Source organism: Colletotrichum aenigma, assembly GCF_013390185.1.
Source record: "Colletotrichum aenigma strain Cg56 chromosome Unknown KSG_Cg56_contig04, whole genome shotgun sequence".
NCBI lineage: Eukaryota > Fungi > Ascomycota > Sordariomycetes > Glomerellales > Glomerellaceae > Colletotrichum > Colletotrichum aenigma.
Window position 1 is genome coordinate 2,386,010 of NW_023500910.1, and position 25,457 is coordinate 2,411,466.

The window sequence follows — 25,457 nt, forward strand, 5'->3', positions numbered from 1 at the left end:
CACCCTCAGATCAGGCTTGCTACGTCCTGCCTAGGCTTGCCCAGGCTTGCTCAGGTCTTGCTCAGGTTCTGCTCAGGTCCTGCTCAGGCTCAGGCTCGACCACACTAGCTCTCGCTAGTGTCTATCTGAACCAACTACACTCGCTGTAGCCACCAGCCTCCCTAGATGCTCAGCTGTCTCTTCAGTGCACTCTACTGCTCTGCGACGAGACATCTACAGTGAGCCTGGCTTTATTGAGGTAGACTGGTGCGAGCAGAGCAATACCAGTAAAGAATAGAGAAAAATATCCAGCAGGTTGACTGAATCAGCCTAAAATCGCATTACCTTCAGCAATGAGATTTGAATCAATCACTGAGGTCTATAGGTAGCGTGCGCTTTTAGAATGATCGATGCTGGTTTGCAGGTCATAAAGGCGCTGGAGCGCTGAAAGTTTAGGGGATCTCAAGCTCCCTCATCCCCAAACGAACTGCTGAAGGCCCCATACCATTGTACTATAGGCTGCAGAAGGTAGCTGGGCTGAGGCTGTGCTACTGACTAGGCCGTCACACTGCTGGAGGTAGCGGCGTTTAGGCGGGACTATCGCTAAACATCCCTAATCTTATAGTAGCCGTGGGGGAAAGCAGTCGCAGACCTCACTAGGAGTGGATAGGTTTACCACTGAGCGACCAAACAATGTCGCTCCGGCCTCACTTCTCTGTTGATCCTCTCTCAGGGCAGCTGCAAGCGTGGACGGTGTGCCGACATTAGCGAAGGCTACACAGGAAACGGCAAATTCCACGTCATTCCAAGCAAGCCCAGCAGAGAGCCAATCAGACAGGAAATGTCATGGGTAGCTGCTGCGCCTAGCCCGCCGGAAATGACGGAAGGCATGGGCAATGCTACGACTACTCCACGGAGAATACCTTGGCGGTGCTTGACGCCGAGCACAAAATTTATGAAATCCGAAGGCTCCTGAAACGGTGGCCTACCGTCGAGAACGGTGCGATAGCGGGATCATGATGTTGCGTCCCGAAGTGGGGACGCTAAAAGGCGACCATTCTTGGTTGCCGAATGAGGCGGTTGGCAGCCGCCTCTGACCCGACTTTGAAGAGTGTGAGGGCTGGAGTAGTAGTCGGGTCGGTGACGACCGGCGAATGCCCGGTGTTGTATGTTTTTTGTCTGCGATGGCTTCATTTTTGACGTCCACAGCCGATGTTGTGATACTCTCGTGTCGAGTACCATTTTGCGGGGAAGAAACAAGCGAAAACTCAAACGAGTGAATGCTCTCATCGTACGCCTTTGAGGCGAACAGCACTTCGCAACGCTTCCATGGTCAAGTGTCATGCGTTGTGGAGATTGAACAACGACTACGAAAGGTAGGCTCGAGTCGGCAGCGCATCTGAGCGGGGCCGGGAGGCAACTCACAGAGTTGTCTTTTTCGGTTTGATCCGAGTCACATACTGTAGTCACGGTGGATCAAAGCCCGGCGTAAAGGAGAATTTTTGTTTTGTTTATATTACAGTTTCTTATGTTGGGCATCTGGCGTGCCAGCCAGGCCGTGGTATGGTACATCGTGAGTGGAACAGCTATAAGACAAGCCAAGAAAAGCCTTTTTAGGTAAGTTTCGTTTCATCTTACAATCCCCCGCCGTCATGCGTCGTCAAGACATCTCTCTGCATTTCGTTTTCTCTTCACCCTTTTTTTTTGTTTCCCCGCATGGGCAGCCAAGTCCTGTTTAGGCGTTGACGAAGCCCTTGACGTTCTTCAACCAGCGGACGTACTCCTTCTGCTCCTTGACGTCAATGTAGTCGGGGGCGAAGATGGCCAGGGCCTGGGTGATGCCGCGCTCCTCGAGGTAGCGCTCCATCAGGATCTGCAGGTCCTCGTCGAGGCTGCCGAAGGGGGGTCCGGGGTAGACATCGGCGCGGGCGTGGGCAATGTCGGCGGAGGAGCCGTGCGCCAGCTTGCCGTCCTCGTAGTAGTACATGTTCTCGACGGTGATGGCGCCGTCCTGGGCGGTGGCGTCGATGTTAAGGGCGCCGTCGGCCTTGCCAGGCTTCTCGACGACGATGCTCAGGCGGCAAGGGGGAGCGGCCTCGTCCAACTCGCCCTCCTCGTCCTCGATGTCCTCCTCGGGGTTGGCGGAGCGGGCGCCGTTCTGCTTGGTCTGGGGCTCGGAGGGGTCGTACTCGTCATCCAGGGCGCGGTCCTGCTCGTACATCTCGGGGTCGTAGTTAGCGAGGTCGGCGATGGAGAAGGTAACAGTGATCCTGCATGTTGTCAGTATATCGAGGCGCATAGACAGCTGCGCATTGAGAAACTCACTTCTCCTCGCCAAACTTGCGGGTAAGCTTGACCTCCTCCTTGCCGGGGGTGTCGTGGAGCTCAAACGGGCTGTTGTCGAGGAAGTCCTTAACGCTGGCGGGCAGCTGCTCGTTCTGCTTGACCTCGTCCTCGAACGACAGCTCGCTCTCGAGCTTGGCGAGAAGCTCAGCGTCGGTCTCGCCGGCAGGAGCTTTCCTGAAGGCGGAGCTGGAAAAGGCGGAAGCGCGCTGGACGGCGCCAAATGATGAGGCCTTGACGAATGCGCTGGGGCGGGCGCTCTGTATGAGAGTGGTGGCCGAGAGGCGGGTAAGAGTTCTGGGCGCAGAGCGCGCGATGGATCTGATGGAAAGCATTTTGGCTGGCGTTGCGTCTACTTGTCGAACGTGGTGTTATTTGACAATGGAAAGAAGGCTTTGGGGTGGAGTGGGTAAATCGATCTCTGCAGAAGCTTTGGAAGCTTCCCAAAAATTTTGAGATCAGACCAGACGCTGAATGTACCGGCGAAATGTTGTTCCGATGCTTGCAGCACGACAACTCACACTGCAGCTGAACGACATCAACCTCCACTCTTTCTCGAAGGACTCCACCGAAGAATCATGTTAAAAAAAAATCGTCAATGTTCTTGCCTAAGCTTAAACTGGTAATGACAGGGGCCGCCCTGCTTCCTGAGATCTCCAGATCCCAATCTGCCTGTTTGTCTCCTCCGGCTCAAACCCAAGGGCGATGCCAGCATCACTGGGAAGAGTTGTTGGTGACCAGTCCGTCTATCCTTTTGAACGCCTTGTAGCTCAAGTTTTGTTTGCCTTCCCTTAGAGTCTTTCATCAATGTAGACTGACACGATGCAATGCCGATGATGCCCGTGGGACCCGGCGGATCCTCTCCTTGCACTTCCAACAGTGGTGTCTGGTGCTGTTGCTGTCACTGCCGATCCCTGAATCACAACTCCCAAAGACCCCGTTCCTCTTGGCAAGCATGCATAACCTCTCTGAGATGAGGACAGTATCTTCATGGCTGCAGACGTTGCAGACGCGCAGATGAGTGACATATTTGCACATGTTGCTACAACGACTGTCAGTGAGATTCGACCATCGGTGCTTATCAGGACTCACTTGGAGGAGCAGGAGGTTCAATCGGATAGTTGCGGGTGTAGGCAGGGCAGATCAGTAAGATCGACGGAGGGGTTGCTGATAATGGCGAGGGGTAGATGACAGCCGGATGACAGTGAAGATCATCCGAGATATATCTACACTTGAGCACTTTTGTAGCCACGCTCTTGGGAAGCCCAAACAAGCCAGCCCGACCTCGTGGTACCGGGACTCGAACGATCCCAGGCAGTAAGCACCGGCATCCAGATCCTTCGACATCGCGCGGTCTGCTACGGCATCCTCCACGAAGTCTTGCCACGGAGGGATCGGGGTGTGAGTCAAGTGGAGATGCTTCCAGGGGTAGTGCTCACAGCGGTCAGAGAGCTGGAAGCGTCTAGCCGTCTTCAAGAGGATGGCGAGGTCGCCTGTGCAATGTAGCACCTGGGACAGGATGAGAGATCTGGATCCAGTTATGAGACGAGAGGCATTGCTTGGGACAGGCCTGTTTGGCGAACAACGTGGTTCCAGTAGTCTGGTCCAGGAGGCTCGGGGCAGATCGCAGCCGGGCTCTGGATCGGGTAGCCACCTTTGGAACAAGGAGAAATAGACGTCACTCATCAGACAATCTACAGGGACCGCGGACGGCAACATAATCGTCACTTGATGTGCGACATGGCAGCCCAATGATTCTTCGACGGAAGCCAGGTGTGGATTGATATTGGGCCGGGAGATCGATGGATCGTGTTCCAGCCTTGCCTGCGGCATCTACCGAGTGTGTTTCAAACGAGATCACCACGTTTGCTCTCTACATGATACCGTCTAAATGCTTGCCAAACAGATACAGCAGTCCCAGAGGATGCGGTCGAGCCGGCACTATCCCCAGAAGGCCACATGCCACCCACGTTTGCCGCCGGGCCGCCCGCCGATGCCCTGTGTAACAGGCGCGGAGAGAACATGCAGGCGAAGGTCGGCGATCCAGTGGTTTGGCCGCGCATGGCCTGCTGTGATCCGAGCTTTCGCCTCCGTGTTCTCATACGGCATTGCTGTATGTAACCGGAGAAATTGTCTGTTGACCAAACAAGACTCATGTCACGGCGCATGTTTGTCTCAGACAGCTGGCCCGCGAAAGAACCCCCGCAAATACACCGTAGAGCCGTACTCAGAAACTGCAGCCGAAAGGCTGTGCCCTTTTCCCGAATGATGCGCTGTTTGCTCCCCTGAACTGCCTTTTCCCGATTCCAAACGCCAGAAACGCCGCTGTGATGCTGTCATGATCTAGGAGCTGCCCTTGGGCGGGAAGCTGGACTTCTTGATGTTGCCGTCGGCATTTATCCTCACCCACGCAACGGAAGCGAGGTAGGCCCAAGAGCCCTCCCAGCGATCGAGCATCAGGATGTTGGAGTCATTTGTGAGGTCAGGAAGGTCTGGGGCTTGTTAGTCTCCCCATAGCCGATGCAGTCATAGCAGAACTCACAGAAGCCGTTTCCCTTGTATTCGTCTTCAAGGGTGGAGATCTTCAGCTTGAGCAAGTCCTCCTTAGCGCTCGCGGGGCGGCCCGGACGACGGGTCTTCTTGACCTCGGCGTACTCTTCATCATACTGATGCACAAAACTGGAAAAAGTCAGACTTGAAGTCCTCGCAACTGGCAATGTGGACGCACTCGTGAATGAGCTCCTGGATAGTGGCGAGGTCGAGCGGCTTAGAGCCCTTCTCCTGAATAGCCTTTTGGAAGTAAGAAGCACGGGTGACTGTGGCAGGTCAGCTTTCAGCTCGTTATCTGCTGCGAAATGAGCTGTCTTACGCATGGGCTGCTCCTTCTTTCCTCTGGTGGCCGCAAGCTTCTGCAGCTTGTCGTCTCTCACCGACGCCTTGTGAAGACGCTTGGAGTCTCTGGAAAACTCATGCAGTGCATCGACATGTCCGTTGCGCTTCTTGGCAATCTGTTTGCGGGTCTTTGACAACGTGGTAGGCATTTCGATGGTGATATGGCTGGTCAAATGACGTGTCAGGAGAGTTAAAGAAAATTCGACAGTGAGACACAGAAAGATTGAGAACGAAATGATCCAGATGTCTCTCGACTGCACACTGCTTTGGGTGTCGGTCTGCTGTCTGTGCCCCGGCGAAAAATCCCATCCTCTGAGCTGCAAGCACTCTGTGAAAAAAGCAGTCGCCCCACTAAGTTCGGAAAGGGTCCAATAATCTTCAGCCGGATCAGGAACCAGTGACGTTGCTCTGGAAAATCCCGAGCTTCTGGCGCTAGTCCCTTTCGGGGCACTCCTCTGTGCCCAGGCCACAGCAAAAAAAGAGTCGCGATATGACTTGACGCGGGTGGACACACCGCGTTCCAATATAGCAGGACCAGGTCCCCCCGGCCGTCCCTTTCCCGTGCAGGATGCCCGCGATTCACTCCACCTGCACACCTTCTCTCCTCTGACTTCACCTTCGTCGGTGAATTCTAGTCCTTCAGCTCCGACTAAACTTCCCAGCTCTCTTCCGAACGTCGCCCGCCGTAGATAGTCGACTTCCACTCCCGCCCGCAACTAATCCGCAAGCATAGCGCCGAGTGTCTTTGTTTACATTTGCCCCCGGATCACCTGACTTGGCGTATCGATCCTCACAACTCCGCGAATCCACCCTCTTTACGCGTCTTTGCCTTTCGACGGATGGCCTAAAGCATTGTTTTTACCTTTGTCAGTCCGGCTATTGGCCTGAAACCCGGATCGAGAGCGATCTCCAGCCCTCGAAACTTCTGCTCTGCACTTTGAGGGCCTGCGAGCCGTTCCCTTGGATCAACAATGGGCGTCTCAGGTACTTGCTCTCCCTTGCCTCGGGACCTCGTGCATTGCGTTACTCACCTCTGCTAGGCCTTCTCCCGCTGCTCAAGTCCATCCACAGGCCCGTCGAGCTCAAGAAATTCAAGGGCGAAACGCTCGGTGTCGACGCCTACGGATGGCTTCACCGCGGAGCCATTGCCTGCGCCGTGGACCTGGCCCAAGGCACCCCCACACGCAAGTGAGTCTAAACGTCCATTCCAGGTTGCCATCGGATGTGACCTAACCCTGCCTCAGATATGTCGACTTCGCCATGCACAGGGTAAGGATGCTTCTGCACTTTGGTGTCAAGCCCTACCTTGTCTTTGATGGCGACTTCCTACCCAGCAAGGCAGCCACCGAAGGATCCAGAGCTAAACGCCGCGATGAGAGCAAGAAGACAGCAATGGAGCTGCTCAAGGCCGGAAAGCCCTCCCAAGCGCACCTCGAGTTTCAGAAGGCCATCGACGTGACACCGGAAATGGCCCGCAATCTCATCGACGAATTGAAAAAGCTGGATGTCTCGTACGTCGTTGCACCGTACGAAGCAGATGCTCAGCTCGTCTACCTCGAACGCCAAGGCCTGATCGACGGCATTTTATCCGAAGACTCGGATCTGTTGGTTTTCGGATGCAAGCGGCTCTTGACGAAGCTCGACCAGTACGGCAACTGTATCGAGATCAACCGCAGGGACTTTTGCGCATGTCGGGAGGTGTCGTTGACGGGCTGGTCGGATACCGACTTTCGGCGTATGGCCATTCTGAGCGGCTGTGATTACCTCGAGGGTATCAACAATATGGGACTAAAGACGGCTTACCGGATGTTGCGCAAGTACAAGACGCCAGAACGATTGGTCCGCATGTGCCAATTCGAAGGAAAGCACCGCATCTCGGAGAACTACCTGCCGCGATTCTTCCAGGCCGAGTTGACGTTCCTCCACCAGAGAGTCTACTGTCCGACAAAGAAGGAGATGGTGTTCCTGACCGAGCCCGAAGCGGGTAAGGGTGTTGAGGATATGCCGTTCATTGGTGCTTATGTCGAACCCGAGATGGCCACGGCCGTCGCTGTTGGAGATGTCAACCCAATGACCAGGGAGACCATTATCCCTGCTCCCATGCCCGGAGGCAAGTCGCCCAAGTCCGACTCTAAGAGGAGACACTCTCAGTCCGCCGAGGCTCTCGCAGCCTCTTCGAACCGCACACGACAAGCCGCCAAGCCTATCGATTCCTACTTCAAGGGCCATCAGCGTATTCCCATGGGCGAAATGGATAGCAACTGTTTCTCTGTCGACCCAGAGCGCGTTGCCGCCCTCACTCATAACGGCCTAGTACCCCGCGTCTTTCCGCTGCCCAGACCATATATCGAAGGCTCATCCTCACAACCAACCGAATCTCGCCCTACACGAACCGCCCGTTCAACAACCTCTCCACGTCTACTTCGACGGCGGACAGAACCCATCAAGAACATGCTGGAGCAGTACGCCCCATCCAGTTCTGATTCTCGTCGCATCACGCTCGGCGACTCGACGAATACCATGGACGAAATCGATGCATTGATGAAGAGCAGCTCCCAACGCCCGCCAAAGAAGGTCCGCCTCTGCGCGGACGCAGACGAAGCCGAAACGAAATCTGAGGAATCCCAAAAGAGCAAGTTCTTCCCGAAGAATGAAACGACAAAGAAGAGCAAGAAAGACGGCTTCTTGTTCTCTGACGACTCCATCGACGAGGCGTTGCTGAACCTCGCGGACATTGACGCGTGGCACAACCCTAAACCAAAGTCAATCACAGTCTTTGAGGAAAGCCAGAGCACAGAGGAGAGTCAAGGCACCGAGACAACCGGCGCGGACAGTCAGTTCAGCAAGGACGAAGAGATAGCGACAACCCCGCTCAGTGACCTGTCCGAAGTGGAGGAGCTGCCCGAAAAGAAGCCCGCGCCGGAAACGAGCTCCAGGCGGTCGTCTTTGCAGAGGTTTGCGTTCTCTCAGCCGAGCCCTGCCGCTTCGAGTCTGCCCGATACCCCTGCAACCGCTGTTTCGAGACAATCGTCCATCTTCACACCATCCACCGCCGCCCCGTCCACCGCAGCCTCCTCAGTCACCTTCTCCGCCGGCCCGACCGCAGCTGCGAAGGCAACCCCGATGCTCACACCGCTCCAACGCATCGGCGCCCGGGCCCTCCAGCGAAAGAACACCCCGCCGCGCCGGGCTCTGTCTCCCACCAAGAGTGCAATCCAGCGCAGCCCCAAGCGCAGTCCCCGGAAGAGCCGGCTGCTGAAGTCGATGCCTGTTAACCCCTCGTTCGTGCCGCTGCCCAAGGTCGACCTCGCAGAAGTCGAGGCTCTCAACGCGCCGTGCGGGAGTGAGGATCAAATCGTCCACGATAGCGACGGTGAGAACGACGATGATGTCTTCCGATCTGACGAAGTTGAAGAGCGGCCCAGAGGCTTGAACCTCTCCCGGTTCGTGTACGGCTGAGTCTTCTGTCATGTGTCGACGCGATTCCCATATTGCGACGTTGTTTTATTCGTTTTATGCGAGCGCGACCAGTCATCTCCCAAGTGGCCGGTCTGGCTGTGCTATCAGTGCACAACCATCATGATATCCCCCCAAGGATGGGATGCATTTCTTAGAGGTTAATGGAAGCATAAAGGAGAGAGCATTTGGACTTTCAACGCTGTATGGAATGAGAAGCAGCATTTTCCCCCCGCACGCCTGGAAAAAGGTTTATCATTGGTGGCGAAGGATTATGAGCCTGGACGGAGAACGGCTTTTTTTGTATGCATTTCTTGAGGCGTAGTAGGAGTCTTTAACGGCGGGTAGGAAATATATCATGGACGGAAACCCATTGGCAAGGTGTCAAGAAAAGTCTCGTTCGCGACCGTCGATAATGAAATGATCAGCCGTGATGTGACGTGAATGCGGTTTGCTGTTACATTGACGAGACTGATGAGGCTGACGCCCGGACGGAACCCGCCGGACGGGGTTCCGTTGAGTTCGATTCCTGCATTTCGCCCCCTCCCCCATTCCCTGCGTGACGCTGCGTCAGGAGGGAGGCCCGGCCACCTGGGCACACCTACACCGACGTGGCAGGCAAGGCCTGTCTGCGACCTCGGACCATTGTCATAATTGCGGCGTTCAGTGGTGCCGCTAAGTAGACCACACACCCACCGCGAGTCATGATGCCCATGGACGACGAGTAGACCGACGAGAAGGCGAAAACTTTGTAATCCAGAGATTTGCGTGGCAATGATTCGAAGCAGCTACAAGAAGAAAGGTCACGGGTGGGAAAGATGGCATGCATGGTGGACGCACGAACTCAAGCCGCGACTTGGCCTAAAACGGTGGGTTTTGAATGACACCCATCGCCTAGGTTCTCGTAAGTTCAGAGTCAAGAACGATGTAGGGGACGGCAGCAGCAGAGATGACGATGACAGTGATGTGCTGCGTAATGATTGCCGCTGTGCCTGGGACACACGGATTGCTACCAAAATTCCATTCCATACAATGCCCGTGATCCGCTTCTCCTCACGCCAAGTTATCCGTCCCTTGAGAAAGAAGAGAGAGAGAAAAAAAAAAACCTGTCATGATCTTGTAGCCTCCAATGCCGTTACCGAGAAGATTGATGAGCCTTCCACCAATAATAAAGCGCTAAGCGTTCTTTCTACACACTCAAGCCGTTTCTCATGTATTCGTGTGAGTCACCGCGTGATTCAACGGCGGCTGCCCGTGGCAGCGGATGGCATAGGACCGGTAAGATCAACGTTGAAAGTCCAGCGACCTAAGGGAGGGTTAGAAATGATAAAGATGTTTGTTTATGCCAAGCTTACCGTTGGCCAAATTATCGGCGGTATCCTCCAGAAGAATGATGCGTCGCTTCTTGCAGTACGACGTCTTGTCCATGATGTCGACCTTCAGCTTCTTGTCACACAGCTCTGTGACGGGCTTCTCGAACATTTCTGACAGTGCCTCAACCGCCATCTCCAAATCCTTCTGATTGTCCTCGAAGATGGACGTCAAATTGTTGCGGGCAAGGTAGAAGGCAAAGGCGTACGTCCACTTGAGGGTCTGTCGACAGGTTTGCAGTGTCTGCGAGGCCTGGTTGAGATACTGAACCTCGATCCACGACATGCCTGACGCGGTCTGGAGCTGCACCATCTTCTTCTCTGTCTTATGGTAAATGTCCTTGTCGAGCTTGGCGGACTGTTCGTGGTTGGCGTAGCGGTTGTAGTAGTGCAGGTATCTCTCCAGCGATATGCGGGACTTTGCTTGCGCATCGCGGGCTTCGGTGCCGCTCTTCTCCTCGAAGCGATTGCAGTTGTACCAGCTGGTGCCATGCTCCGACCACAGGCCCATACACATCCAACAGAACTCGTGCTTGCACTTGCGACAGGTCATGTGGTTGCAGCCACCGTTTTTCTCAATAGTGGAGTTACACTTCGGACACTCTTTTGTGTTCGCTGATATCCAGTTAGCTGTCTCGGAGTCGTCGGCGCACTTCTTGAGCCATCTCTTGACGAGCTCGCAGGGGGCTGGTTGATGGTCGTTGAGGATGCAACCGAAGCAGAAGCGATGACCACATGCGCAGGCGACCGTGGGGACGATTCTGTCCAAATCCTTCTTCTTGATAGGGCACTCGACGGCATTCGGGCAGTCGGGAGCGGGGCACCACTTGAGGGAGTCCTTGTCCTCGACATATGTGCGGTTGAGCAGCTCATGGTATCGTGAACCGAGTTCGGGGGTGACGAGAAGATCGAGCGACTTGGAGTCGATGATGCGGCCACAGCCCTCGGCAGGGCACTGGATGCGGGCAGCCTCGCCCTCTTCGCGGATCTTTTGGTTGAGGTAGTGACGGTAGCAATCGACGCAGTATCGGTGGCCGCACTTGAGAGAAAAGGTCTGGAGACCCTCCTCGTCCTCGCAGCAAATGTCGCACATAAAGCCCGGGATGGCCTCTAGCTTGGGCGGGCCGGTGACGTTCGATCCCAGGCCTGCGGCCTCCAGCACCTTATTCGGAGTATCCATGTAGTCCTCGATCAAGCGTTCCTTGTTCCAGCGGAAGTGGCGCAGCAGGATGGCGACGTCCTCCTTGCGAATATTGAGAATCATGTTGACCTCGTCGATCATGTCGTCCTGTTGGCTCTGAATGTCCTCGGGCTTGTAGACCTTGAAGGAAATGTCGTAAGCGACCTTCTTCTTACTGTCGGAGTCCTTGATAATGCCGAGGTCGGCGTCGGGCTCGTCATCGAAGTCGTCCTCGTCGAAGTCTGTCGGAGAAGGAGCGTCAGAATATTGCGGGTTAGCATCGGGGATAAAAAAAAATGAGGACGCACCATCGGCGCCCGACATGTCCTCGCCGCTGTCGTCTTGCATCATCTCGTCCTCGCTCGAAAGAGCGGACATGAAGTCCTCCTCGGAATCCATGCCGTTGCTTGCTGTGGTGACCGGTGTCGGGGGAGCGTGCTGGGTCTGGTTGGCAGCTGAGGCTATCCTCTTGTTGGGTAGGGGGTCTGGGGACTCGGAGGATATCGTCGCCTCAGCGGCCTTTCGCTTCCGCGTGGTGGGAGGAATGGTGCCGACGAGGGATGTTGGCGAGGGGAGGGTTTCCGCAGGTGGAAACGGCGAGAGGATTTGATTTTAAGTAAAACCTGAGGCGAAGGCGGCGTTGAGCGGTCGAGGGTTCGAGTAACCTAGTCGTGGGTGGTGGGCAGACGTCGACGGACAATAAGGCAAAAGGCGATACCAAGGCCAAGGTAGATACCGACGACAGAGACCAGGAGGAGGGCTGAGAGAGGGGGCCAAAGGAGTCACCTGGGGAGGGGATTAGTAAGAGGAAGAGCGACTCGATAGGTGCCTGCGCGTTCGGGGATGGGTGCAAAAGGCCAAAGAAGTGATCAGGCACGCTGGACGGAGATGGCGGCAATAGATCGTCGGAGTAGATGGTTGGGATGTAGGCAGGAAGATGGCGGCAGGTAAGGTAGAGAGAGAAGTAAGGTGTGAGTGAGGTGGGATGGGACGCGGGTTGGGTTAGGTTGGGTGAGGTAAGATGCAGTGCAGTGCGGTGGGCGGATGGGTGGGTGAAGGGCGGGAGGGAGTCAGGACGGCGGTGTTAGGCCCAGTGCCCTGTCTGAGTCTCTTGGTCTAAGGTGTTCAATGTACCTACAGTACAATGCACCACAACCTCTTTCTCTCTCTGTCAGTCAGTCAGTGCCTGAATGCGAGGTGTGCACCTCCTGCTGTGTGTGCTTTGTGTGCTGAGTGGGCAGCTGTTGGTTGGCAGTGGGCTGGGTTGGATGACGGAGGTGTTGGTTGGAAGGTGAGGAGGAGTGGGCTCCAGTGTGTGAGTGTGAGGAGGCACCGAGTGAGGTACAGAGTAGACCAGGTATCTTGCTGCCTGTGTGAAGTGAGGGGTACTTGTGGTGCTCCTGGGGCCTGGCTTTTAAGTGGGCTGGCTGACTGAGTGTCTGCCTGGGGTTGGAGGAAGTGTGCTTCATGACCACCGGTCACCACTTTCCACTTTCACTCCCAATAATGGTAGATGCACCGACTGAGCGTCATTTGGCACTGTTAAAGTTCTAATAATTCAAGGCACCTTCCTCCCCTTTCCGGCTTTGATGAATCTGGGGAAACCAGAGGCAAGCGCCACCCAGGGGTTCATTGTCAAAGATGATGCAACTGCACCAAGCATTGTGATGCGTCTGCGGCACAGAGGGGCACTGAGGGGTTGGTTGGCTTTGGCTCTCTGCTCTGGATGGCATTACATACAATGACACTCCTGTGGCCTGCAACTCGAGGTCGATTCATCAACTGCTATTTAAAGGCCAGTCAAGTCTCGTCTCAGCAGCCCTCGTGCCAGTCTCTGCAAAGCAGCCTGCAAAACAGCAAAGCAGTCTGTCCAGTGGCTGCATCCGACAATGTGCAGGTGACTCCCTGTCAATGAGCAAGCAGCGTTAATGCCCCTCTGATGCAACTTTGAGGCCTCAACTCGGGTACTGCCAACTGCCCCCAAGTGCCCTCCCTGCCCGCCTGCAGCCTGCATGGCGCCTCCTGACTTGCCCTGAGCGCCATGCACCGCACCACCACCCACTGTCTTCGGCCCCGCCGTTATCAAGTCTTGTCACTCTTATCGATAAACCCCTGAAGCTGGCTTGAAAAGCGTGGCGGTGGCTGATAAGCATTTGTCAGGCGGGAACGGCCCTGCACCATGTGGCTCCGGTTTGGCCGGCGCCGGCCATGGAAGTCGGGTCCTCCAGCCGGCTTTCGTCCCATGACCTGATCCCGTTCCGTCTGCGCTCCGTGCTGAAGACGAGGCCAGGGATAAATATCTCGGCAGACTGTTACCGCTTGCAGAGCCTCATAAATTTGACGACAACTGGTTGTTGATCGGGCAACATGGCTGACCGCATAGCATTTCGATGTGGCGGCAAGGTTTGATTGGCAGGTGGTAGAGGTCAACGCTCTCACATTTCTCATAGTCTACGCCGATATCCTAAATCTTTCTTTTCCCAACAGTTTGGTGAACATGAGCTCCATCTGACCTCCTCTCTGCCCAGAGACAATGTTCGAGCTTAAGCAAGGACCGTATCGGCCAGAGAAACTGTCCAAGCTGTCAGTCGCCCTGGTTGGATCAAACAACGCAGCCGTCTACTTACCTTTGGTTCCAATGTTGTCGGGCTCGACGTGAGCCTCCTTGACCTTGCCGTCCTCGACGACAAGAGTGTATCTCTTGCCGCGGGTGTCGCCAAAGATGGCGACGCTATCGAAGTCGAGCTCAAGCTGCTTGGTGAACTCGGCGGTCGGGTCACCCAAGAACCGGATCTGCGACACATTCAGCACACAATCAATCTCTCAACAAAATCCCCGAAAAGACTCAACACACGCCCGTCTGGCTCGCAGGGTCCAACTGCTCACCCCACGCCTTCATCCTGTAAACCTGTCAATATGCAGTCCTCGATTAGAAACCCCAACCCCGAGAAAAACCTACACGAAGGGGTCGTTAACCGACACAACAAACACGGAGCCGGCCTCCTTCAGCTTCGGGTGGTTAATGTACGACGGGACGTGAGTGGCCGAGCAGGCGGGCGAGAAGGCCGCGGGAACACCAATGATGAGCCCGTTCTTGACCTTGGAAAACTCCTCGGCCAGGTTGACCTTGTTGCCCGGCGAGTTCTCGACCAGCACCGGCAAGTCGGGGATCGCGTCGCCGACCTTGACGAAGGCGCGGGGCGTCGAGTGGAACGCCCTGGCTGCAGCCGCGGGACGGGCGAGGGCGACTCTTCTAGCAGCAGCGCGGAAAGCCATTGTGTATGATTGTGTGTGTAGATGTAAACGTGTGTGATGGTTGAAAATGCAATTGATGCGATGAGATGAGAGAAAGAGCGGGATGATGGATGAGTTAATGTTTCTCAGAGCTTTCCTTCTGTCTCTCGAGCTGAAAGCTTAAGGTAAAGCTTGGGAGGGGCAGGGCACCTCAGCAGCAAGGACAAGCACCTCAAGCAGGGGGGCAGGTTTGGTTTAGTGCCTCCTCACCTGCACCTGCACCTGCACCGAGGGCTCAATTGAGACACTGCTGGGAGATTGCAGCATGACATCACAGCGACGTGCAAGCCCACCGGTACAGCCCAAAGTGCTCACAATCATCCTTGTGAGACACGGCCAACGACGCCCATTTCGCAACCTTTTCGTAAAAACGGTCAACCGCCCGTGCGGCCGTCAAATTATATCAAGCATCCCGAAAAGCCTCACCTTTCTTTTTCCTTCCAATTTTCCACTTCCAAGCATCTGTCAAGGTTCTCGCGCGCCGGCGGCCGCGTCGACACCGGCCTCAGCTCATTGCCGTTTTCGAACACCTGCATCGACTATCGGGGCTTGGGTATCATTTCATCATTAGGGTATTCTACTCTGGCCCTCGCGGCCTTCTTTTTTCTCTACGATCACCGGGGGCTCATTACCATCCAACTCTCCGACATCTGCTGCCCATCTGCTGTCCACCTGTCGTCCGCTTGTCGTACTCAGGGAGCTCTCAACACCTGCTCCAAACTGCCGTCCTCCCCCGGCTCGCCCACTTTGTACCTCTTCGATTCCAGACTATCCGTGGGCTCAGCAATATTTCCAACGAGATGAAGGGAGCTGTACTTACCTCCAGGCCAAGTTGCCAGTGCAAACGGTCTTCAGAGCCTCGGTCACCAGCCGAATGTGGTCCGCTTCACCCCGGTACTGGCGGATGAGCCTCGACTCGCACACGTCGAAGCTCTTGACGGCCTTTTCGATTTCTCCGACCACGTGCTCGACGACCTCCGCCAGCTCGCCGCGTTCGCCGTTCCACAGGAGCACCGGCACCGCGTTGAAGATTCGACCCTTTCTCTGCACCACAGTCAGCAAACAAGCAGCCCACTAGGCTGCTGCGGTTACTTACCAGCTCCTTGCTCAATGAGAGCAAGTCGTTCGTCCTTGGGGTCTGTCAGTCTCTGAATACCTTCGACCTGGGTTCGCCTTCACTCACAGTCCAATGATGACACTGACCGCCTCAAGCATGAGCTTGTATGGGATCGAGCCAGTGACCAGCCCAGACAACTGCACTCCCGCAACAAACCTGCACCAATCAGCAAAGCCCGTCTCAATACGCAACTCTGGCAACTCACTCGGCCAAGGCACAAAGTGGCCCAGCACCCGCCGTCCTCTTCCGCAGATCCTCGTAGTACCGGTCTGTCGGTACCTCCCCGCTCTGGATGTACCGCATCTCCGACACCGTCGAGTCAATGTACTCGTACAAGCTGACCCTCAGAGCCCTCCGCTGGTCTGCTGGATCGTCAGCCTCCTCAGCTCCCGCTCCCGGTCCCCCGGGCAGATAGACGACATATCACTCACCCTGGTCATAGTACCGGCAAATCACCTGCGCTACCTGCTGGAAATTCGAAATGGCACTCGTCGCAGGCGGCTCCCGCGGCAGATCCGAAAGCTGGAGATACTGCGCGACGTACTCTTTGGTCTTGGCCCGGAACTCCCTCGCCCGCTCCGAGTTCTCGTATTCCAACGCCTCGATGTAGTCATCGAGCCGCCCCTGCCAAAGGATCATCTGTGTTAACGTCCTCAGATGCTCCAGCGACACATTGGGCCACAGACTGTTCGCAGTCAGCAAGCGCTGCTAAAGGTATTAGTCGGAACGTCACAGCTTACCACGCCGCAAGCAAAGCCGGGTTGGCCTCCTCGACATTCTCCTTATCCCTAGGCGAGGCCGTCCTGCATCTCATTAGTTCCACGCTGCCAGATCCTCAAAACACCACAAGAACCCTCACCGATCCAGCAACTCGCCGACCTGCCCCTCGATGTCCGAGGCGTGCGCGTTCCTCCCGCAGGGCCAGTGGCCTATCAACCTCCCCAGGTCCGGTATGACCATGACCTGCCCGTCCAGCCTCCGCGCCAGCTCCGCGCTGTCGGTGTTCTTCTTCGCCATCTCACTTGCCGAAATCCAGGGTATTATGCTTAAAAATTTCCGCCCTTTCTTTTTCTTCTTCTTCCTCGGAAGTTTTTTTGTTTACAGTCACATTCGCTCGGGCGTGGTGCGTCTGATTTTGATGAGGCCGAGTGGTCTTGGGTGGAGCATGGCGAGATTAAGTCAATGCTACCCAACGACGCAGGACACAGGGGCGTTGGAGGTGGGCTCTCCTTGATATGCGACTCTGACAGCGGAAGAGGGGCGAGATAAAAAGGTAAAAAGAGGGAACTGGGGGGTCAAACCCTGGTGATTCACTGATTAGGGGTGACACGTTTTCTTCACTGCTGGGTGTTTGTTTTGTTTTGTTTTTCCTCTGGTTGGGGGCGGCCAAATCTGTCTACTGCCAGGGGAATACGGGATGGGCCGTCTTGGGTTCTTTAATGGAGTGGTGCAAATCGTGGGGAGGGAGAGGGGCTTTGCGAGGGTGCTTTGATTTTCTGCTTTTGGACCTGAAACGGGGGGCGAGTTTGCGCCTTCACCGAGGCGGAAATCAGGTTCGGTGTGCTGTGAGTGATTCAGAGCATCTCTTGAATGTCGCTGTCACTGAATGTCCATTGATTCGGACTGTCAGTGACGCTGAGGTGCAGTGGTTGGTGCAGTGGTGCCCCCATTTGGCTGGGGTAAACGCCGATCACGCAATGATTAATTTCCCGAACCTTGGGGAAACGAAATCCGTCCACCAACACCGTCGCAATGGCTCGCGAATAGTTGCCGGCTTTGAATCGTGTGCTGCCCCGCGGAATGCAACTGCAAGCAAGAGTCGGTGCCTTTGGGTCCAGGGAAACGTAAACCTGTACGATTGGGGCGGCGTTCGTCGGAGCATAACAACGTTTCTGCTGATGGTTGCAAACGCGTGTTCATCTTCAATGAAACCTCAACTGTCAAACCCCGATTGGTTTGGCAGACACATACGAGGTGTTGGTCCGGTTTTCCCGTGTTGGGGACGGACTGTGTTGTATGCCACACTGATTTCGCGACGCAACCTGTCGGCTCGATTCCGTGATGGTTTGCTGCTACCCTCGGTGTTTGACAATGCTGGACGTTGCGTACGTTCGGCGGCGCGTTGCCACCGCCGACTGATGATGCTCTCAACTTGTATGTCGTAATATTGCTTGGTTCTGCGCTGTCCTGCCTCTATAGTATCGGCATTATCTCAACCCTTTCGAAAATAAACCTCTCCATTTGAGAATCTCTTGCGTCTTCCCTTCACGCTGTCTCGTCTTTCGCCCCCAGATTCAGCCGATACCCTAGAGCTCTCCGTCGGGGAAGGAACTTTCAAAATTACCGCCATAGACACATTCATCCCGGTTGGCTTGCTTTGTGACGAGCCCTCTCCATGTACAATTTTCCAAAGCCTCCATTCATTGTCATCGTAATCTTCTGCCAGTTCGCACAACTCAAAGTCGCCGCCCGGTTTGATGTCAATTCGCTCCCTCCAATTCGGTGACAAGGACTCTAAACTTTCCACGTTCAAGTCTGGAACTTTGCGGCTAACGTAGAGCGCCATATCATATCTACAAACAAGATCCATGAAGGACGACATGGGACCAGCGCAAGTTGACTTGGGGACGTCCGGGAGCAGCGCAGTCATGGCGTGCTCGAAATCCCATTTTGCAAACGCGGTCATGATGACGTTCTCAAGGTCGTCCAGTGCCTCTACCGTAGGGGTATTGGTGATAACTTCTATTTTGCGGGCATAGTACAGAGCCCCCAGAACCCACTGGCCTAAGCGTGGGCGGATGTATGAGAGTCGGTGCTGGTGTATCAAGGATCCAAGCTGGCCGACGTTGGCGTCGAGGAGAACTTTGTCAGGGCCAAAGTCCTCCGCGGCGTCTTCAAGCTGCGCTCGTATGTCTCTAGTCTGGATGAAGTCGACAACAGTCCTGTGCAGAAACCCAACACGTTCGTTAAAAGAGGTCGGGCGCATTTGGGACGGGCGTGATGAAAATGAGGTCCTTGCACTGTCCTATCAGTTGTCGCTTCTTGCGATCCATCGCCTGCAACAGCTCAGCATTCTTGTCGACGTCCGGCCAATACCTCAGGAAAGATAGAGGTTCTTTGGACGGGGCTTTGTCGCCAAAATCCATGAAGTGGAAGGCAAGAACCGGGAACGAAGTCGCCGCGTGGGTCAGAGTGAGAAACAACCGCGCAGTCCGCTTCCGGTAGGACTCATCTATGTTGTTCAGCATCTGACTGAATGTTTCTTTGAGATCGGTGGGGAACCCTCGCAGCCTCTTCCGGAGATCCTGGATGTCATCCTCTTTCATGAGCCCATGGAGGAGGGATCGCACAACGAGGAAAAACCCAGAGGAAAACACCTTGGGCTCGGTCAGTGATCTCCAGCGACAACTTTTCGGCCGCGACCCCGTCGCTCTGCTGGAGCCTCTTGAAATTGTCGGAGTCCCGAAGGTTGTCTTTGACAGACATCTGAATATCGTCCCGCGTGAGATCGTGCGGATATAGTTTCCACTCTGAATGCTCGAAGGCATCGGTGAACTCGTTCCAGGGCCGGCTCGAGGCGCATATCTTGATGTTTGGCGATCTCCCCATGCGCAAAATGTCGTTGGCCAGTTCGAATTGGTCGCCGCTGTATTCATCGAGGCCGTCGATGAAGAAACAAATTCTCCATTCTGCCGGGTCCATTGTCCCCAGGTTTTCGAGCGCCTTGACAAGTTCTGACCGCCTCCAAGGATCGAACATGTTGACATAGGGAGAGTTCCATCGATGGGGAATGACCTCGCCCATGAGACTTGGGCGCTGTTTGAAGACTTGCCGCAGCACCCCCCCCCCCCCCCAGCAGACCCTCTTGCGACTTTTGCATGGCAGTTCCGGGACTCCAGAAGTAATGCTGAGCAAGGAGTAAGTTGGCATTTCCTGTTCATTTCTTCACAAGTCGCTTGGTTTCACGGTGGTGAGTCAAGTACTTCATCAACGTGGACTTCCCAGAACCAGCTTTACCAGTTACCCGAAATACGCCGTCCCCGTGCTTGAGCCACTCGATGAAGTTGACACTGTTCTTCTTGACGTCGTTGTCAGCAGAATCAGCTTCGAAAATCCACTCGAACATAACCGTGGGCTTCATGGATGGCCCATTCTCTATCCTCGAGTTGGCTGTAGTATAGGCTGTCCAAGATCGCTTTCTGCTTCTCCAATGTCCACATCTTATGTAAATGATCAACAACTCCTTCTAGCCTAAAGTTCTGCATTTCTCCTTGATACTCTAGAGTTTCAGGGTAAGACAATGTGGCATCATCATCCTCTATGGGGACTTCTCGATTGACTGCATACTGGGCTCGGTGAAGGGCTATGCCGAGCTTGGCATTCAGCTCGGCATGATTCTTTTCATTCTGCGATGATGTCATTCACAAATCTTGACACAAGCTTCGTTGTTGTTCTCTGTGGGTACGTTAACGAGAAATCCCGACTGCCACATACTTATATTGAAGCAAGCGAAGTGACTTACAATAGTAAAGCCAAAATATGAGCAGATATCTGGGCCCGATGAGCATCCAATCTGGCATGAAGTTCTTTTTGTTTCCACAGCGCCTTCGATATGATCTTAAGCTTGAGGTATATCCCTGTGTTGGGTGTCTCCAAAACCTTCAGACCATTCAAGATGCCCAAAATCTCGCCAGTTACCTCCAGACCCCTGGACACTAGACCCCGTAGGACGTCGTACTCCGCAGCACGAGAACCACACAACGGCAACTCGAGGCTGGCAATGATCTCCTCGCTCCCTTCCAAGTCCACGTCGACCTTACCCAAAGAGTCTGCTGCGTCCTTGGCGATCGCCTGAAGCCTGCCCTCAAGCTTTACTTTCTCTTTGATAAGTCTCAATTCCTTCTCGAGATATTTTCTCTTATCCTTCCTTTCGAGCATCATCTTGACGGTTTCTTTCAAAGTCGCATCTTTAGGTTGACGTCTATCAATTTCGACTTGAAGCTTTCCTACCTTCTCGGCGAATCCATACTTGAAATCCTAGGCGATTTCCTCCAGATCGAGGTTCTCGTCAAGCTTACTGTCTGGGTTTTTCAGCAGCTCACGTGTCTTGGATACCGCTTTCAACGCATGCTCGAGGAACTGGGCCAAGTTCCCCGCCAACGATATCGCTGCGAGCGCCTCCATGGGACCGGTAAGAGAACCAAAGCTGTTGAACAGAAGACATCTAGCAAGACAGTGTCGGAGTTGTGAGTTGAAGGAGATCAGGCCGAGGCAGCCAGCGCCCAAGATGTGCAGCGTTCGTAGGCTTGCGCCACAACATCACATACCCCATGTCTCCTGCAGACCACCGTCCCACGTGATGGTATGCAGCATTTGCGCAACGATTTCCTCGAATCATCTGAGGAAGATACATGCAGCCTCTGCGACTGTCAGCACCTGCTTTCGTCATTGTCTAGCCCGGCGAAAAGCACGGGGTCTCACGCTAACGGCAGAGAGAAATATGGGAATCGCGATTCCGTCACATTGCCGGTTGAACAAGCTTTTGCTGGTATTTGAATTGAAGTCAGGTTGGTTGATAAGGTGGCGGATTGGACGATGACGTTTGCTCGCGTTCGTGTCTTCGAGGTTCAATTTTCGGGCGTATGAAATGAAACGGCTCAAATCAATATGAAGTCTCAGTTGAACCAAGACTTTTTCTATACTGGTATTACCTTCCCTGCCACAACCTCGGCCGTGAAACCATCCAAAGCTAGCTCATAAGCCCGTCCAAGAATCATAAAGGCATAAGCAGGTATCTGAAGAAGAAACAAAAAAGAGCACAGTTGCCAACCCATGTCTATCATAATCCGTTTGGCCGTCCAAGAAAACCCATTGAGCTCATTTGCCCACCAAAAACATGAGATTTCGACTCAATAAGAGCAAGGAACTGTTATAGCCTTGATTCGAGAGAACAGAAACACACCCTTCACCTTCAGAGACTTTCAACGCATCATCGGTCTCTCTCTGACCGAGAAGTCATCCTCACTCAACTCCACTCAGTACATCATCTCAACCTCCTCTCTGACGTCAAACTCCATGCCCACATGCTTCGTCCGGAGGTGCCTGACAAAGTTGTCGCGCCGGTTGTACACATGCCCAGTCTTGGCCTTTCGGCACCCGGGGACGCGACACCGGTACCCGGCGCTGTCGCCGTCGAGCGTCTCGTGCGTCTTCTTGTGCCGCTTGAGGTCCTTTTGCGTGGCAAAGGCCTTGTCGCAGCCGGCCTCGTCGCAGCGGTACTCCTTGATGTGGTACCTCTCATGCTTGCTGTGTCCATCGCGTTAGTCACTGAGGTGATTCCTGGAGTAAGATGACAAAAGAACTCACGTCAAATCACTCGGCCGTCGAAAAACCTTTCCACAACTGTTCCAGCGGCATTCAAACCGCATTCGCGAAATATCAATGGTGCCCCCGACAAGGCCAGCGGGAGCGGCAGCGGCGGCGACGTGGCTCACGGCGCTGCAGAAGTTGTTATCACCGCTGCCGCTGCTCGCCGTCGTCAGGCCGCTGTCGCTCGCCCTGTCGCACTCATTTTCGGTGATTTCGGGGCTCAAGGGGCTCAGCAGGTTCGTGCTCGACTCCGAAGAAGAGGAGGGGGTGGCGAGTGGACACTCCATGACACCAGGTGCCGTAGGTGATCTCCATGATGAGGGCAGCGGCGGTAGGTCTAGACCTAGCGCGGCTGCTGTGGGAGATGCGGGTGATAGTAGGGGTATGGGGGGATCCGTGACGGATTCTAGCTTGAGGAACGTCGTCGTCGGGTTGGCGTAGTAGTGCTCGCAGTAGCAGATGTCGTTTCCGAGTAACACGCAGTAACAAGAGTCAACGAGGTTGGGTTGTATGCTGGTGTCCAGGTAAAACGCCACCGTGGGAGATGGGGGTTTGTTTGGTTGGGGTGGTTCAAGAAGTCTGATCCTGTGAGATCAGAGCCGAGATACACGAGGCGACTTCCCGCTAGGAAGGCCAGAGATGAGGCGGTTGTGACGGTCCAGAGGCAACAGCTAGCCCTGGGGGTGAGGGTGCTTTGACCGAGTCAAAGAATAGGCGGGGAAATTCCCCGCATGCGGTTCTCAGAATAGGTGATGATACTCCGGGGAGGCTACCAAAGAGGTATGGGTGTTTTGCAACGGGCAGGCGATGTTGGGGAGTGGTGATGCTATCGGGCCATTCCGACAAGATGTGAGCGGCGGGGGGTGGTGTTGATCCGTGAATAGTGTTCAGGATCCCTCTGTCGACGATCTATTGCCAAGGATATCTTCCTTCCGAGTTCAGGCACGAGGTAAGTCTTTAAGCAAACAAGCTCTCGGGACGTGAGGCTCAAAAGCGGGCGGCGGGGTACGGTAAGGTTGGACCGGGTTTGGCGATCTCGGGTTGCGCAGGAGTGGGCGGCGGAGAATAAGTCTGTATTCGTAACGAGGGCGGACAAGGAGCCGGGCCGTGGCGTACTTAAGTAAGAGCGCGGCAGCAGATTCGATGCGTTGGATCTGGCGGGGCGGTGCAACATTTGAAGACGAGGGGGGGGGGGGGGGGGGGGGGGGGCCTCAAAAACACTCCAAACAACGTGGAAAGGGCAGAGCGACTAGCAAAACCGCCACATACCTACCCTACCGCACTAACAGAAGGTAAGGTTGGCCCATTGGCTCGATGGCTGCAGGTGTGGGTGACTACTTCAGCAGACGGGCCAATTATGCATCGCCAAAGACTGGAAACTGGGGCAGCCTGCATGACTGCCCAGCGCCTCTCACTCGTCACTCACCCTAGGTAAGGTAGGTAAGGTAGGTTAGGCTCCGCTCCGCCAGAGGCATCTAGTGAGGCAGGGGGAGCCTTCTTCATTCGCCCGCCGCGGAAGCCCTCCATCACCATGGATGTCATCAGTGATCACCCACCAAGCCGCCGGCGGATGGGGGGGGCCGCAACGTAACACGGGGACGGCCCAGCGAGCCGCAAAGGTCTGGAACACGGCCTGAGGGGCTTCCCGAGGCGAGAGAATGAGGAATCAAAGAAGCGTAAACCAACATCAGACCCATCATCGACTGTGACATGAGATACGGACACAGTCTCGGTCGCAATCCGCCTGGTCAGTACCGCAATCCACCACAAACAAGAGTTCCGATGACATGACACTCATCAGCCATCTGCCGCTCAGCGACATCCTCACTCGTACTTCGCCCCCGTTCATAATGAGCGCCATTGGCTGCTCGCCGCGTCCCCTGGCAGAATTAAGCTCATCTGATATCTCGGGGCAATCGCCTTCCCCAGTAAACGCACTTGGCGCGGTGCTTCGCCTCGTTTCCGTCGGGACATTCAGGAAATAAAAGACGCTTCTGGACAACTTCCGGGTGAGGTAATTCAAGGCGGACTCATCTTCACACCCATTCGCGACGACACTATCGTAATCCCGCCGGCAAACACTTTACTTACATAACAACATCGCGCCGAGCGCGCGGGCATGGGGAATGTGGCAGGCAAAAAATCTGACATGGAAAATTCCAGTCCAGTCCATCCCAGCCGCAGCCCGAAGTGGACCCCCCGAGATCTCCGTCACGCAATGCGGCGCCTCGACGGCAGTCCCATCAATAGCGCGCATCTTAACCGACCCGTCGCGAGGCTAAATATTCCCGGCCCGGCCAGGCATCCCTCCGCAAGTGGGCGGGATAGGATGGGCATCAAGACACGCACCACGCCGGGCCGCGAGCGGGTCTCTCTGTCTACGAGAAGCAGGAACAGAGAGGCGGACCTCGTCCGAATGGGATGCAAGAAGCATGAATCCAGTCTTCGCGCATAATACGACGCGCGGTATGACTGAGCTGCCCTGGCAGCGGACGGCCGATGGGTGCATCCTGCATCTGCATGTTGGTGTTGTCTGATCATGGACTGCATAAACTCTTGGGGCAGCGGTGTGTCTGACGGGGGAGGAAGTCGTCTGAACGTCCCCAGAGACCAGAAATCTCGTTGGACACTTGCAATTTCCAGAAACAGCCGACGACGTGAGCGACACGTCAGGTTGGGCAAGATGTTGGATTCATCATGGCAACGAAGCCCGTGGAGAGAGACACCTTGGCATGCACGACGTCCACGGCGACGGCCAGCACAGAGGCCAGGCCGAGGGAAACCGCGTCTTTTAGCCCCGGGAACCTCATCGGTGCCTCTAGCAACAGCGTTGGATGCCGACGTTGGTCCGACATGAGGCCATCGACCGGTGCTAGTCTAGCGGACGTTGCATCGTCCTCCGGCTCCAGAGGTGTCATCGTCTCGTGGCCCTCACAGAAGTCTGCGTCTCACCAGGGTTCGCGGTGCATGTCCGCCGTCGTCATCATCAACGAACAGAAAAAAAGGAGACGGACAAAAGATCATCGCCATCTCGTGAGCCCCGAGCAAAGACTCGCGATGCATATATGAAGTAACGTCAAACAAGTGCCGGCCGACGGGTGACCTTGGCATCATGACTCGGGTGATGTTCAAAGGGACGAGGGCGGTAGGGCCCGGGAGTCGCGTGGCCGCCATGTCTTGACTCGGCGCCGATCCGTGTCTCGCTCAGATCTCGCGCGCCGTTACAGTTTTTAATTTTTGACCCTTCCAGGTGATCTAGAAAATTTGATCGAAGCATGCATTGGATCACTCGCATTGGATGTTGGACGATACGTATCCGAAGCACGTCAATGACGGCATCACCATCTGACCGCTCGATGGCATTGGCAGGGTTGCAGAGGAAGCAAACACCGCAATCCAACTCGGCCCGGAGAGCGTAGAAGCCGAGACGACACCGCCATTTCCCTCCCAGTATGTT

General features: G+C 55.1%; 9 protein-coding genes across 9 annotated transcripts; 1 reads left to right on the plus strand and 8 right to left on the minus strand.

Annotated features, from left to right (window-relative positions):
- Positions 1-1,714: 1,714 nt before the first annotated feature.
- Positions 1,715-2,657, minus strand: MAM33 (Mitochondrial acidic protein MAM33; the record flags this gene model as incomplete). Its single annotated transcript, XM_037321770.1, has 2 exons — positions 1,715-2,249; positions 2,305-2,657. 2 exons carry the CDS (start codon positions 2,655-2,657, stop codon positions 1,715-1,717), a joined length of 888 nt encoding a protein of 295 aa, XP_037178773.1.
- A 456-nt stretch (positions 2,658-3,113) lies between these two features.
- Positions 3,114-4,431, minus strand: CGCA056_v006522 (uncharacterized protein; the record flags this gene model as incomplete). The annotated part of the gene is made up of 4 exons (XM_037321771.1): positions 3,114-3,364; positions 3,415-3,553; positions 3,607-3,815; positions 4,293-4,431. 4 exons carry the CDS (start codon positions 4,429-4,431, stop codon positions 3,114-3,116), a joined length of 738 nt encoding a protein of 245 aa, XP_037178770.1.
- Positions 4,432-4,665: 234 nt separating this feature from the next.
- On the minus strand, positions 4,666-5,363 carry TMA16 (Translation machinery-associated protein 16; the record flags this gene model as incomplete). The annotated part of the gene is made up of 4 exons (XM_037321772.1): positions 4,666-4,814; positions 4,865-5,001; positions 5,051-5,138; positions 5,192-5,363. 4 exons carry the CDS (start codon positions 5,361-5,363, stop codon positions 4,666-4,668), a joined length of 546 nt encoding a protein of 181 aa, XP_037178995.1.
- Positions 5,364-6,185: 822 nt separating this feature from the next.
- Positions 6,186-8,673, plus strand: exo1 (Exodeoxyribonuclease 1; the record flags this gene model as incomplete). Its single annotated transcript, XM_037321773.1, has 3 exons — positions 6,186-6,198; positions 6,255-6,402; positions 6,459-8,673. The coding sequence occupies 3 exons, from the start codon at positions 6,186-6,188 to the stop codon at positions 8,671-8,673; spliced, it is 2,376 nt and encodes a 791-aa protein (XP_037178768.1).
- Positions 8,674-9,908: 1,235 nt separating this feature from the next.
- Positions 9,909-11,619, minus strand: dbl4 (E3 ubiquitin-protein ligase dbl4; the record flags this gene model as incomplete). Its single annotated transcript, XM_037321774.1, has 3 exons — positions 9,909-9,976; positions 10,026-11,462; positions 11,529-11,619. The coding sequence occupies 3 exons, from the start codon at positions 11,617-11,619 to the stop codon at positions 9,909-9,911; spliced, it is 1,596 nt and encodes a 531-aa protein (XP_037178769.1).
- A 2,144-nt stretch (positions 11,620-13,763) lies between these two features.
- On the minus strand, positions 13,764-14,496 carry CGCA056_v006526 (Peroxiredoxin-5; the record flags this gene model as incomplete). Its single annotated transcript, XM_037321775.1, has 4 exons — positions 13,764-13,792; positions 13,848-14,013; positions 14,075-14,120; positions 14,180-14,496. The coding sequence occupies 4 exons, from the start codon at positions 14,494-14,496 to the stop codon at positions 13,764-13,766; spliced, it is 558 nt and encodes a 185-aa protein (XP_037178766.1).
- Positions 14,497-15,206: 710 nt separating this feature from the next.
- Positions 15,207-16,648, minus strand: CGCA056_v006527 (uncharacterized protein; the record flags this gene model as incomplete). The annotated part of the gene is made up of 8 exons (XM_037321776.1): positions 15,207-15,282; positions 15,335-15,558; positions 15,611-15,644; positions 15,698-15,787; positions 15,837-15,993; positions 16,063-16,316; positions 16,372-16,434; positions 16,491-16,648. 8 exons carry the CDS (start codon positions 16,646-16,648, stop codon positions 15,207-15,209), a joined length of 1,056 nt encoding a protein of 351 aa, XP_037178767.1.
- A 1,497-nt stretch (positions 16,649-18,145) lies between these two features.
- CGCA056_v006528 (uncharacterized protein) lies at positions 18,146-19,390 on the minus strand (the record flags this gene model as incomplete). The annotated part of the gene is made up of 4 exons (XM_037321777.1): positions 18,146-18,150; positions 18,209-18,573; positions 18,653-19,008; positions 19,055-19,390. The coding sequence occupies 4 exons, from the start codon at positions 19,388-19,390 to the stop codon at positions 18,146-18,148; spliced, it is 1,062 nt and encodes a 353-aa protein (XP_037178764.1).
- A 178-nt stretch (positions 19,391-19,568) lies between these two features.
- On the minus strand, positions 19,569-20,572 carry CGCA056_v006529 (uncharacterized protein; the record flags this gene model as incomplete). The annotated part of the gene is made up of 2 exons (XM_037321778.1): positions 19,569-19,830; positions 20,154-20,572. 2 exons carry the CDS (start codon positions 20,570-20,572, stop codon positions 19,569-19,571), a joined length of 681 nt encoding a protein of 226 aa, XP_037178765.1.
- Positions 20,573-25,457: the final 4,885 nt, after the last annotated feature.